This window comes from Pogona vitticeps, chromosome 1 (assembly GCF_051106095.1).
Source record: "Pogona vitticeps strain Pit_001003342236 chromosome 1, PviZW2.1, whole genome shotgun sequence".
In the NCBI taxonomy this organism is placed as follows: Eukaryota; Metazoa; Chordata; class Lepidosauria; order Squamata; family Agamidae; genus Pogona; species Pogona vitticeps.
The window spans coordinates 245709201-245723853 of record NC_135783.1 but is presented as its reverse complement, the minus strand read 5'-3'; the positions used below and the strand labels follow the sequence as shown (position 1 = coordinate 245723853).

Here is a 14653-nt window from a genome sequence, read left to right as displayed (position 1 = left end):
AAAGCTTTTGTGTGCGTCATACTTAATTGTGGATATATGCATAAGAAATAGAAAGTTATGAGTGAAATACTGTAGAGATGAGAGCTGTATATGCATGAATGTGAAGGTACTGACGAATATACCCATTAGGGATGTTTCCAAAATGGTAGCCATGCTAGTTTGTTTCAGCATGTATAACACAAATAAAACAAAAATCAAAACAAAAGTATTGTGATACTTTGAAAACACCCTTGTTTCTTTCAATGTGAGCTTTCATAAATGGCAACCCATGAATGCTCATGCTGAGAGAAATCAGGTAGTCTTAAAGGGGCAATAATAGTTTTGCTTTCATTTTTGGTTTTGTTGTATGTCAGGGATATGCCTATCTGCCTGTTCAACTTCCATAAGCTTGGTCCTATCCCTCTTCCTGCTTCTGGTATGTGCTGTTTCCGTGTGTTGATGTTTTTTGTTTTTCTGGAGGGAAAAGTTTATCCTTTTTGGGAGGTGTATTTGCAGGAGAAGGTCCACCCGTTTATGTGGGTGTGGTTCAGGTGCATGTTTAAAAATATGTGCATTTTTCAAATTGCATGCATTATTAACCATTGACTAAAACATCTTTGCACCCATTTATTTTGTGAAATGTGCAGCTGTTTTCAAATATGTACATTTTATTAGATACATTTTTCAAAGTTTTCAGATGTGTAGGTTGCCACAAACAAATTTGTCTGGTTCTAGGCTGTTGCTGAGCAATGTGGGCTGAGAAAATTGACCCCCGAATCCATTAAATGACCATATTCCCATATTTCTCTCATATAATACCCACTGCATTGGTCATCATTTGTTGCTAAACCTAACGTACGTTTACCCACCACTGGGGGTTTGGGCTGGTTGGTTTGTTTTCGTCTTGCAACATCTATTTCCTATTGGGTGGGAGGAGCCTCTGTGGGCGTCCTCTGCTATGTTTGACAGCTGGCTCAGCTTAGACATGGTCCTGGGATGGTGTCTGCTTCCTGTTGCTTCGGCTTAGTCTGGACGAGCTGTTCCTCTTGAGGAGCCCACCTGCCAGACTGTGACGAATGGTGGCTTGTGGAAGACCAGCTTGATCCTCACAATGGCAAGCATAGGTAGGTCAGCAACATATTCTGCTCCTCTTCTCCTTCTGGCTGTTCAGCCTGTGAGAGTGCAATGCCAAAAGTATGCGGCTCATGGAGAATTTTCAAGGAATGTTGAATGTGAGGCAAAGAGAAACCAGATGCTGTTATGAAAAACGATGGATCGGGGATTCATTTCTGAGTGAGCTTTGGAGGAGAAAAGAAAATAAGTTCAGGGTGGGTAGGTGGGGGTCGGTGGGACAAGGAGACTTGGTGGCTAGAGTGCATACAAATAAGGTGGGCTCTCTGCTGACTTTTTATGAAGGGGATGCTCAAGTGGTGGCAGAGGAGCTCGTGAAAGCCATGTGGGAGGAGACATCAGACCAAGTTGACTTCCAACCTCTGTAGAGATAGGGAGCTGTGCCAGCCTGTTAGGAAGAAAAAAAATATCCAGAAGAAATGGAAAGCGTCCCTTTTCTTTTATATCATTTAAGCTAGTCCTACGGAAGGTCTTCCTGTACTGTGGATTTTGTATTTTGACTATGAGGAGGAGACAGAGTAAAAGAGCAGACCTACAATAAAAGGGAGGGGGGGGTGAAAGAGCTTTTCATCTGACATGGAAGAAGCAGGAGCAGGAAAGAGCACATTTACTAGCTGCCCCTACTCTGCTGACTCCATATTTCCAATACGTGAGGTACCTTTCCACTGGATATTTGCCCATCTTGGACAGTATCCCTCTGACTTCAGAAGACCTCTAGCATGGTCAGGTTCTTGGGGTTGGGATGGATTTAGCTGGCTCTGGTCCCTCAATTTTCCCTTCCCCCATCACCAAAACACCAGACAGAACACGGTCCCAATGTTTATTACAGAGGAAGAACCCTGTGTGCATTTGACCTGAGGGAGTGCCTGGAACTAATTGGGCACGAACCTTGTGAAGCTGGGCCTTCTTCCTGCCCCTGAAATTCTTAAGGGCTGATGGTATTTATTTATCAGCCATTGAGGTTGGGCTTAGATAGTTAATAAAAATGGAACATGTTGGAAGGATTGTGGATTGAACAGGTCCCAGAAATGCAAAGCCTTATTTTTAACATTTACCACCACCCACAGCTGAGAGGGAACAGGCTTTTATTAAAAGAATGTGTGATTAATGATTCACAGACAAAGCTGCAGCTATGAAGCTTATACAATGCTACATACCCCTATACGCACACGAGCACCCCTGACTATCTGTCCATTTACAACCTACCACAATAAAAAAAACAAAACTTGTCCCTCTGTATATTCTACAGTGCTGGGAGTAATGCCATGGTGTGTGAGAGTTTGCCACCAAAAGACAGGATGATGGTAAAGGCATAGATAGCGAGGGGGCAACTGGTGGCACATGTTAAACAGGAGAGTAGGTGATTGACAAAAAGTTGGGTGTCTTAAGTTGAGCAGATGGTGGGGTATGAATCTGTGAATATTGTGGAGGGAGATTGAGAGGGTGTATTCCTTTGTAGCAGCCATCATTTGTGTAGCGAACTATCACGTGTAACTGCACAGGCTTGTATCCATGGATTCCTACTCTTGCCCTTCTCTTTTCCCCTCCTTTCTGCTGTTTTCTCTCTCTGCTCATATTCTAATAGGAAAGTCCTAAATGCACAATTTCAAATTCTTCATGAGACAGGTCCTGTCGTTTGCATGTTGTGCTTTCCTGAATACAACATGCGCTGGCGGTGCTACACAGATATGTACTGTACCTTAAAATTAATTGCAAAGTATCATGCTGTTGGTTTATTTCCTTTGCAAAGGGTTCAGGTAAAGGAAGGAAGGGAATAGGGGAGGAGGAGAGAAGGCTGAGACCTTTCTATTGCAATGTTGATATATCACTTTTGTTATTTTTCAAAAACTGACAAAGGGCCCCTGATTGTCCCAAGAAACAGAAGAGAAAATGAATCAATACAAAATGAAGAGCAGTTTAGCCTGCTATAATGGTTCAAACAGAAAGCAATGAATCGATACAGTTAAAAAATGTGTATGCTCCCATTGGTGTATAGATATACCACTTGACAGTGAAAATACATGTATCACAACAACAGAGGTATGGAAAGATTTGATATAACTAGGATTCTTTTGGCAGCTATGATTAGGCCCTAAAACAAAACACAAATGTGATAGCCCTTTAACATTAGAAGATTTATTTCAGGGTGGAGCTCTCATATTTTATAATCATCAGCACTGTGTAATCTCCATCTGGAAAGGGTTTTGTTTGTTTGCTTGCTTGGTTTTTTTTAAAAAAACCAGTTACCACTGTGTTTCATGCAGAAGTGCAGTACATGATCTACTGGGTTGTAGAGTGATTCTGATGCACCTTACCTCAATTTCTGGGAAAACACTCTATACAGTTCCACTGAATCTGCATTTTCCTCTTGATTGCAGGATCAGAAAAGGAGTTGCTTCAGGATCATCAGGAAAGCTGTTCAGAAGCCATGGGGCACTGGAGCTCAGGGAGAGCCAAACGTCTGGCCACACTGATCTCGGGACTGGTGGAATGCATGTGTTTTGCAGGTGTCATCTTTGGATGGGCATCCTTGGTCTTTGTCCTCAAGGATTTGAAGTACTTTGAAGATCTGTGTGTGCCCATTGCCAATCAGACAAACCAGACAGGTATGATCCAGAGAAAGGACAGAGAATGAAGGGTTTATGTCTAAAATGAGTTTTAATAGCTCTGGGTTTATGTGGTGTATATAGCTGTGTAGTGAGACCAAAGCTCACAAGATCAAAGCCCCATGACTTTCTGATGAAAAGGAGCTACAACATCATCCATTCTTATTCTTAGTCTTCTTATTATTTTTCTTATTATTTTCTAGCCGCCTAGAGTGGACGAGTCACCCAGATAGGTGGGGTATAAATCAAATAAATAAATAAATAAATAAATAAATAAATAAATAAATAAATAAATAAATAAATAAATAAATAAATAAATAAATAAATAACAACAAAAACAAATACAAAAATACAAATAGTGCTTACTATACACTAGATTCTACCGTGCACCCCATACCCACGGGATCCCTTACAACAGCAGTCCCTAACCTTTTTGGAACCGCGAAGTGGTTGGTGGGGTGGGGGCACCCCCATACTTGTGGGTGGGCATGTTGCGCTCGCAGATGGGCATGTTGCGCTCGCAGATGGGTGTCACAACATGCCCCCCATGAGCGCGATATGCCCCCTGGTGAGCACAACATGCCCACCATGCGTGCCTGGGGGCAGAGATCCGTCTCCGCAGCCCAGTCCTGGGAAGCCCATGGACCAGCACTGGGCTGCAGACTGGGGTTGGGGACCCCTGCCTTAGAACAATACTTTTATTACAAGCTTCCTTTCCAATATTGTATAGATTGTTGTTTAGAGGCTTTCCCCTTTCACTAGTACAGGTTCAACAAATCTATCCCAAATAGCATAAAAAGTGTTTGAACTTATTTCCCCTCCTTTCATCTTGAGTTCAGTAGTCAATTTATCATTTAATGCAATGTCCCATACGTCACCATACCAATCTCCTAATTTAATATCATTTTATCTTTTCAAAGCCTAGCTATTAATATTCTAGTGCTTGTCATAAAATTGGAAATCAATTCTTTCAAACAATAATCAAAATCTGTCTTCTCAAAAATTGATAACAAAGCAATGTTAGAGTTAAATTCAATATCTTCTCCAAATATATACAAATTTCCTTAAAAATCAGTTTCCAAAATTTCTGAATCAATTTACAGTCCCACCACATATGATAATACCTACCAATTTCTTCATCACAACAAGCTTTAGAGTAATCTGAATTTATTATATTCAACTTCACAGGAGTCATACACCACCTTAAACAATTTTTTTTAAAAAAATTCCTTTATTCTTACCGACATTAATCTTAACACTCTCATCCTCCAAATTTTTATCCAATCCTCTGTTTTAATTTCTGTCTTTAAATCATTTTCCCAAATTAAATTCAAACCTTCTGTTCCAATCTCTTTTTCCTCTTGTTACAAAATTAAATTATATATTTTACTTACTAATCCCTTCATCAAAACATATTTCTGCATATCTTCATGTGACATAGTCCATTCTTTTCTCCAGACCCTGGTTATTTATTTCTTCTGGGGTTAGCTGTAATCTTCAAGGTAGTTGGGAGAGAAATGGATTTTCTGAGGAACTGTATATTGTTGTAAGCTATCTCTTTTGTAGTGCAAAATGTTTGAGGGTAGTTTGGCCTTGAATTAAGAAGCATTGACTTTACAAAAGTCTTGCTCCTCATTTGCTGATGTGGGCTGACCCAGCATTTTGCATTTGTGGACTATCTTTGGGGTGCACAATGGAGAGACCTGGTGTGGTGTAGCGGATAGAGTGGTGGAGTAGGACTGAAGACACCTGGATTTCAATCCCTACTTGGCCATAGAAACTAACAAGGGTAGTGGTAAAACCACTCCTTAAAAATACCTCACTTATCTTAAAAGCCTATTAGCTTGTCAATCTAACTTGATAGCAGATAACACACACACATTACAAGCATGCACACTTGCAAATTTACTGCTACACCATCGTATGTATATGTGCACATTGGACTAATTGTGAGTCATAAACGACCATATATTAGGATTGTACAACTTATAACTTGACTAAGTCAATACAGTCCTGTTTTACGTCCTCCCAAATGCTGTTGCTTGCATTTCTAGTTAGGCAGGCAACAAACTTGAACAAATTTATGAAGTTCTTCGTGGGTCACTATGTGCAGCTGGTGGACTAAGTTAAGGCAGGTGGGTCACAAGCTGTGCAGGGCTGGGAAAGGGGGGTTCTTGAGGCTAGACAGAGAAGAGACCAGGGGAGGCAGGTGGGCAAGCTTGAGAATGTGTATGGACCACTGGATGTGAAGAGCTGTCTGCCACATCATGTTATCAAAGCAGGTTTTGGACAGCTGTTGGCCACAAGATACTTTCTATGAACAGCTGATGCACACACTGGACTTTATCTTGGGTGACACCCAGGATCAGGACTCTGCTCCTGGCTTCTGTCACTCCAGTGTGGCCATTTCTTTAGAGAAGTACTCACTTCCCTGGGCTGTTCCTCTCTCACAAGCCAGGCATATGGCTTGAAATGGCCGGATGGATTTTCCTGTCAGCAGATGTGCTTGAAGAAAGACACCCAGGCTCAGATGTTGGGTAATAAGCTGGGGACTCTTGCCTCCAGCAGACACACTCTCTATAAGGAGTTCTCCAGCATGCCTTTTCACGTGACAGACAGAGCTGCTTGACTGTACATCATTCTTGAGCTTTTTTCTTTTTTTCTTTTTCGTGCTGAGCCATAGAAGTTCAGAGAAGATGGCAAGAATGTGTTTGGACCTGGAGAGGAAGTTGACCCTTCTTTATCTCTGGGGAAAGTCTGGAATGGTGCCCCATTCTGATAAACTTTAGCAGTGCCGACTCCTTATCTCCCTAGACATACTAGCCGTTGAATGCCAGGGCTCAGTCTTAGAACATCTGAGGAGTGAGTTTGGCTGAGCCTGTGCAGAATATACTTTCGTCACCATTCAGTTCCAGCAACCATTTTCAGCACTGCTGGAATGAAAGATGGAGGCTGTGGGACCCCTTGTCGTCATTTGAGAAAGCAAGTCCTGGCTCTTAACAACAGGGTCCATGTTGGGGCCTAGAGGAGTGAGTTAGGGTTAGGGAACAGGGGGAGTCACAGTTTACAAGTAATGAGTTACGTATGTTGTTTGTTTGGTACCAGGATGTAACAAATGGTGCAATCAGATGTCTGGAAAGGCATTAGCCTGATCACACCAGAAAAGTTTGCTTGAATGGAAGCCATCTCCTTTAAAGCCAAGGAATCGCTCCAGCCCAGCCCTGAAAAGTGGAACTTCTACAGCTGAAACAAAAAAGCTTGAACATGAATGGGGTTGGGCTGAAGTGCATTTTCTCATATGTCATGTGATCACTGGCAGTTCCAAGTTGTGATCTATTTCCCAGTGTGGTCACACCCAAAATTATATTTTAATGATAGCATAACAAGCCAGAATGCTGTTAAATTCTTCAATGTAAAAAATTGGGGTGTTCTGTTTGTTTTTAAAATTACCTTTAAAAGATTATTTTAGACCGATCTTGAAGTTTTATACCAATCTCTTACTGAGCCTGACATGCCCCCCTTCCATAACAGGAACTGAAAACATTATTGAGTAACACAGCAAGTAATGTGGCAAAATATTAGATGAAAGTGTGATGTCTTCCTTAACTGTAACAACAACTTGTGGGAGGGGTTGCAATGAGTTACATAATGAATTGTTTTGTAAAAAAGTAACATTCCAAACCTTCCATTGAAGAAGGAACGACCAAACACATGGAGGTCCAGGAGTACATACTGGAAGTGTGTTCTTAGTGATCTATGCCCAAGAGCTTTGTGGCATTAAGGGACGGTGTCTAAAACCTTTCTCTCTTTGCAGACTGCAGTGCCCAGGATGAGCAATTATCTCTCATCTTCACCATTGGCTCCTTCATGAACAATTTCATGACCTTCCCCACAGGCTACATCTTTGATCGCTTTGGCACCACAGCAGCCCGCCTGCTTGCCATGTAAGTGCTGGAGATGCAACCTATTTTCTGCAACCTCACCTCACCTCTTGGGGCTTCTGTGCCCCTTTGGAAGCTAAAGAAGATTGACAACAGCTGTGCTTTTGTCTTTAAATATTGTCTCTTTGGAAGAAATGTGGTGGCAGAAAGCTCTTCCATCACCACACAGCTGAGGGAGGGATGGAGGGACAAAATTGAACCTGCAGAGATCCATCCTGCCCTGCTGCTTTTCATCTCTTAGAGAGCTCTCAGTTGAGAGGGGGGGGTGACCCTAAACCATGGGTGGACATATTATGGCCTGCTGTTAGACCTCAGTTCCCACAAGTCCTTGCAGTTGGGCTGTGCTGTCCAGGACTGATGAGGGTTTCCATCCAACAGTACCTGGAACGCCACCAGTTTCCCTCCTTTGCCCTTGGCCAGAGGGAGGCCACTTGCAACAGCTGAAGGGAGCTGGGGGGGGGAGAACTCCTGGGAACTTTCCTGTAAAATTGCCCCTCTTCTATGAGAACGCCTGTGCTGGCTTTCCACACCCATCAAAATAAGGTGGGTGAATAGACTACAGCACTTCAAGTTGCAAGTTCGACATACCATGTAAAATCAGACTGCAAGTACAAAAGGAGCACATCAGAGACAAAGACAATTGCAACCTTTGCCTTACAGTGCTAGTTTTCTGTTTCCAAGGTGTTCATAACACAGGGACACAATCAAGCCTGCAGCCTGAAATAGTCTACCCCATTGTGCTGCACATGCAAATCATGCCTCAGTTATACTTTTGGAAGGGGGAGCCCGAATTCCCATCTAACTGGCGTGCAATGAGCACAAGGGAACTGTGATGATAAGAACTTCTTTTCTGCATTCTCCCTCATGGCTGTTCCTTTTCTCTCCTTGAGTCCCTCTCCCTGTCTGCTCTCCTTTCTATCAGGGTTGCGAAAAAGCTGGGATAAAATAAATGTCTGTTATCTCCCACAACAGAGACTTTGCTCATATGCCCCAGCGCTCTGGGAAGCTTCTCTTGACTTAATACTAATCTTTACATAATCTAACACACAACATGCTACTCTGCCAAGCAGGAGCTGTGTTGGAACAAAAAATGGCTATTAGTTTTGCATGAGGCCTTCGCTCACTGTTGTGTATAAAGCATGTGCTCCCTTTTTGGGGTGGTTGAATGGAATGTTTGTACTTTTATAGGATTCCTTTGATCAAAACCTTCAACAATCTGAAACTGTTTCCCAAGGGGCTGGGGTAGCCAAAGGAAATGTGGCAGCGGAAGAGTAGGGGAATAGAGAGAGGGGGCAGAGCAGGGAGCCTTTGGAATTTGCACGATCCATGTTCAGCAGCAATGGAAAGTTTGACCCTGTAAATGCTGCAGCCCTTCATTTGAAAGATCTGACTTCCAGCTGGGCTTTGGACAGTGCTCTTTCTGTGACTGATGATGGTATATGCAAAACATAGCACATGCAGATTTTTAGGAGCAACTCAAAAGTCTTCATGGAAATTAAATTAAAATGAGGGCAGGGAGGCAGAGAGAGAGAAAAAACTCACCACTTCAGAAATTTTGTCCTGGCTACACTTGGAATTTGTACTGAACTCCATTTGGATTATAAATGTGCCCCAGGGTCAGCTGCTCTTCAAGGCTTGAAAACCATGCTTGTTTCCAGAGATGGGGAAGTTTACATTTCGCTCCCAGTGTGGGGCCCTGGACAATGGTAGATATGTGTGAAAGAATGCATGATGCATATAAAAGAGAGAGCAAGAGCCCTGCCCCCAGTGATTCTGGAATGGGGAGAGGGGTCACCAGTGAAAATTACTGGCAGGCAACCCAGGAAAGACAAAAGAAACATGCCAGATACAGTAATTAAGTTTAGAATTTGCTGCCGCAAAACATGATTACACAGAGAGAGCCTCTGTCTAAAAGCATCCTAGCTGTGAGCCTGGCTGACCTGAATAAGTTTTAATCGAGTACAATGCAATGATTGGAGGCCCAGTGGGAAAGGAGGTCACTCTGTCTGCGGCAGGCAGGTGACACCAGCTTTCAGTAGCCGGGAATCTAGCCCTGTTGTCTGTTACAGGGTTTATTTATGATCAACTAAATGGGTGGCATTTACATTATTTGGTGATTGGACGTCTTTGATAGAGTCATGCTGTGACTGGTACCAGCATGGAGGAGCCTAGTCTTGTTCTGTGAGCAAGGCTTACAACCGATGAAATGTTCCTCCCAGCCAACAGGACCATAGATCCAAGGGTTTCTGTCATCACAGCACGGGACGTTCATATGTGCTGTGGCTGCAGTTTTAAGTTCCTTAATTGGCTGAATGTGTTAATGCAGTGGGCAAAGTCAGACAACTCACATGAGTAGACTGATAAGCTGGGCATGGGAGAATAATGCTGAGGTGGTTATTTTGAGTTCTTACTTTCCTTCCTTTTCATCAGGGTATGTGGCAAACGATGGGGTTGGGCAAGGTCCCCCACCCCATCTCCAAATGCAGATACCAGGTTGCTCTTGCATCCCCACATTCCCTCCGCAGAAACCTTCTTGGCTCAATATTCTAGCAGTGGGAAGAATGTGTCCCCCAGAAAAGTCCATCCACAGATTTAAGCTGCAGAAGAACCACACACCCAAAAAAAGCCTCCCAGGGTAAGAAGGCACATTTTCAAGGAAAAGCGTGTCCATGGGTTCCCAGACTTACACTGGCTCACACATATTGAAAGCACATGTTGATACTCCTTTTAGAGCAAGAGTTTTGTCATGTAGACAACCGTATAAAATGAAGAACCATTTCGAAAGATAAAGGCTGGCAGGAAAGGCACCACCTTTAAAAATGCAGGCATACAATTCTCCTTGGCCAACACAACACACAAGAGGAGGGCAGAAGGGCAGAGAAGCCAGTGAGCTCAGTGTGATAATGAAGGAGGTGGGCGCTGGCCTGGCGACTCGCCCTCTCCATCCCTTTTGTAGCCAACGAGCATTATCCAGGGGGACAGGAATGTGTGTGCCAAGCCAGTCTCTGCTTCGTTTCCTGAATGTGAAGGCCAGGGAGCAAACTGGAAAATCAAGTCAACTCACTAGAACAGTGGTGTCAAGCAGCTCTATTCGTCATGGGCCAAGACTAAAGGCTGTTGTAAGCAGAAATTTCGTTTTGCAATAACTTGTCTGCTTCAGATAGCAACAATGTGGAGAGTGAACTAAAAGCTGCTCAGTTCCTTATCTCATTAGTCTGAAGTGAGAGTCTTGAATCCAAGCAGGCAAATGATTCAAGGGGGAACCGGAGGTGTTGCTAGAACTCTGTAAGGAGTCAGGTTGGGGGCAGCAGGGGAATGGGGCTTTAAGGTTTGGTACCTGGGATTCCTTGATAGCAGTGGTTCCAAATCTTAGGTCTCTATTTGTTCTTGGGACTAAAAGCCTTCACTACTAGCTGTGCTGGCCAGGATTTCTGGGAGTTGTAGTCCAAGAACATCTGGAGACCCATGGGTGGGAAACACTGCTTTATAGCACTGGTTCTTAACCTTGGGTTACTCAGTAGTTTTGGACTGCAACTCCCAGAAGCCTTCACCACCAACTGTGCTGGCTGGGGTTTCTGGGAGTTGCAGTTCAAAAACGCCCAAGTAACAAAGGTTAAGAACCACTGCTTTATAGGAAGGGCAAGGAACTTCCAACCCATGAGCCAGGTGCAGCAAAAGGTTCTGCAGACGGGCTAGCCAACCTCCTGCCTCTCCCAACCATCTCACCCTTCCACAGTGTTGCTTGGTTGTCATTCTTCAACGTAGCTTATCATTGTATCACATACTTCCGCTCCCCCTGTGTAGCTGAGAAGTGTGGAGAAATCCTCAGACCCATTTTCTATGGAACTCAGCTGTAAGGAGAGGTTGTGATAAATCTCCCCTTCCCATGGTTTCTTCTCCCCAACCCTTGATTAGATGACAAAAGTGTCTTTGTGTGTTTAGGGGGGGGCTGTCCCTGAATTATGAGGCCATGTTGGAAACTGGAAAGTTTGTTGGATGAGGAATTCTGGGAACTGTAATTTAAAAAAACCAAAGCCTCCGAACTCAACTTCAGTTGCAAAGAGACCAAGGGCCACAGGCAGGAACAGCTCTCAGCATCTCTCCATTTTACACTGAACAAGAAGGCATTTTTTTTGCTCTCTGACCGAGAGATACAGGGTTTTAATGATATGTTTCCTATTGTAACAAAAGCATCATGTTGCTATGTGGACCTCTGGCCTATTGTACCCTTCCAGCACGCTTAGAACTGACTGTGATCTGCACTACAGCAGAAATCAGTGCCAGTTGTCACATCCTGAGGTTATGATGGGAGAGACATCTCTGCTGTTTTCATTGATGAGGGACATGTAGTCCAACATTTCATTAGCTACTATGATCAGTCAGATATCTCCATTATAAGCAGGATGCAAGACAAATGGCCCTTCCTTACCAGTTCCCTCTCCCAACAACATGCTATTTGAAAGCATATTGACAAATGAAAGGGCCATTGGGCTACCATGACTATGAACTGTCTGTGAGTAGTAGATTTTATCCTTCATGAATTTGTCTTAAGCTCCTTTTGGACCCAATTTGAACCAAAAGCCACTCATGTGTCTGCTGCTGAATGCCATAAATTGATGAAGAGATGCTGCTGATATATTTTTCTTTTCAGCAACTTTAGTGCCCTTTACAAAATGCAAGACAATATGCGCCTGCCGGGAGATGTTTACTGCAGAAGAGAGATGAAAAAAGGGACAGGGAGGGAGTTTGGAGTTCATGGAAGAAGTAGGCTGCTTTCAGGCTCTGTAAGATAAAATACTATCAAGATTGCTCCAAATGGGTGGCAATGGTTGCTGAAAGCAGTGTTGCTGATATGAGTGAATGTTTTACTATGTGATCTATGATTCCCACCTCATATATCTGAAGAAGTGGGTGAAGGTCCACAAAAGCTTACATTAAAATGCAACAGTTGTCTTTAAGGTGCCACAAGATTCTCATCTGTTTATTTTCTTTCTTTTTGTTTTGGCTGATACGATGTGAGTGAGTATCTGCAGGATTTCAGTTATGTGGAGGTAGGGATGGGAGTTCATAGCAGGGGCACAATGAATTGTGCAAAAAGCAGTAAATTGTTTTGTTGACACACATACAGAAGAATTTAGAGCAGTGGTTCTTAACATTTTTGAAAGAAACGCCCCCTTGAGCCATTGAGGAAGTTATCATCGCCCCCCCTCCCCGCGGTGATGATATCTTATTGATTGATTGATTGATTGATTGATTTAAGACACTTAAATCCAATGACCCCTGGAAACAAAATTCAATTCCAAGAAAATGAAATGCCCCCCCAAAAGTAACATTTAATGATTTAGTTGCAAGGGAATTTTAAGATGCAAAAAGAAATATTAAAAGGGCATAAAAACAAACCACAATGCAGGAACTAAAAATTTCAAGACGAAAACTCTGAAACTAAATTAAGATTGGAGGAAAATATATATTCATGCACATTGTAAAAAAGGGTGCAGCCATCTTCACGGGTTTGGCTTGCTCCAGCGCCCCCCTACCGCCCCTTTTCGTTCTACCGCCCCCCCTGAAAAATGAAATCGCCCCCTGGGAGGAATTATCGCCCACGTTAAGAACCACTGATTTAGAGCACCCTCTTCTGTTCACAGGAGAACAGAGTTTGGAAAATTTTTATTTGAGGACTGCTCCTCCCCAAATACCCTAACTAAGATGGCACCACTGGCCCTGCTTACTGAGGGATCTGAAATATAAAGTTGAAAAAAGTAACTTTTCTAAGCTCTGATCCAAAGGTTGCTGAGTGAACTAAAACTGTACAGATAGGATGCGGAATGTGGCAGCTCTGCAGGTTTTTCTAATCATATTAATAGTAACCCTTTTTCATTGGCAAGGGAAACAAATTGCTAAAACAAGCTAAAAAAAATAACCTCCCAAATCGTTATTTTTCTTCCTTCTCAGCTAGTCAGGGTAGAAAAAAAATGTCTGGGGCTCGGAATTCATTTTGGCCCTCTTCAGTGGCAGAGCATGATGTAAGAAATTCTGTAGATAATGTTGGCAAACACTACATTCCACAATATAAATGTTCTCAGATAACTAGTCTTGTATTCATATTAAAGGAGTTATGTTGCAGTTGTGAAGGTTAATGAAGAAAATGCAAAAGCAAGGTTACAGTGGAATATTGAGAAGATAAAAATGGATACGGAAGAATTATATAACTTTTATGCTGCCAGTGATGAAATTATAAAGATTAAAGACTCAATGAATGATGTTATTCTGTCTGAATATTTTTTCCTCCTAGCCCTTTGATTTCATCTTTTCAACTCTTTCTTGGTGTGGTCCCCCCCCCAATCCTTCCAGTCTTTCTGTCTCTCTCTCTCATTTTCCCCCCACTTGATTCCTGCATTCCAAATGTCCTCTCTCTCTTCCTCTGACAGCCTGGGTTTTCACTGTTGCCTGCCTGCCTGTCTGTCTAAAGAATGGGAAGCTGATGAATGTTCACTGTATCTGTTGGGGGATGATGGGGGGAAATTAGTTCACCACCTATTCAGATGTCCATAGCCCAGTGCCCATTTTGTAGTTCAGGGCCATCTCTTTGTTTTTCAGATCTTCCTACACTTCTGGTACTCTCCTAATTGCATTTTCCACAGCAGGTAAGTGATCTGGGGTGATCAACCAACCTCATCTAGCTCACCCTCTATGGCAGTGGTTCCCAACCTTCGGTCTCCAGATGTTCTTGGATTACAACTCCCAGAAAACCTGGCCAGCACAGTTAGTGGTGAAGGCTTCTGGGAGTTTTAGTCCAAGAACATCTGGGGACCCAAGATTGGGAACCACTGCTCTGATTCGTGAGCAGAATTCTTGGAGCTTTGGGTTGGAAAATGTTGTGAGTGATTTGCATCTCAGGGGCTGATGACAGCATCTGTCAATTTTGGTTTTTTTACTATGACAGCCTGATAACAGTGAAGGAAAGTCCAGTGGTTTTCATTATATTTTCATGTGTGA

General features: G+C 43.0%; 1 protein-coding gene across 10 annotated transcripts in view; it reads left to right on the top strand.

Moving 5' to 3' along the window:
* SLC43A3 (solute carrier family 43 member 3) overlaps nucleotides 1-14653 on the top strand; it is a 61012-nt gene that overhangs the window by 31144 nt on the left and 15215 nt on the right. For 9 of the 10 annotated variants that reach the window (XM_020792430.3, XM_020792436.3, XM_020792438.3 and 6 more), the window contains 3 exons: nucleotides 3489-3716; nucleotides 7531-7660; nucleotides 14255-14301. In XM_020792430.3, the coding sequence (XP_020648089.3) occupies nucleotides 3489-3716; nucleotides 7531-7660; nucleotides 14255-14301 (405 nt within the window). Of the gene's footprint in view, nucleotides 1-133; nucleotides 1104-3488; nucleotides 3717-7530; nucleotides 7661-14254; nucleotides 14302-14653 lie in introns of those variants that run through there. The other variant, XM_020792432.3, reaches the window with a different exon arrangement.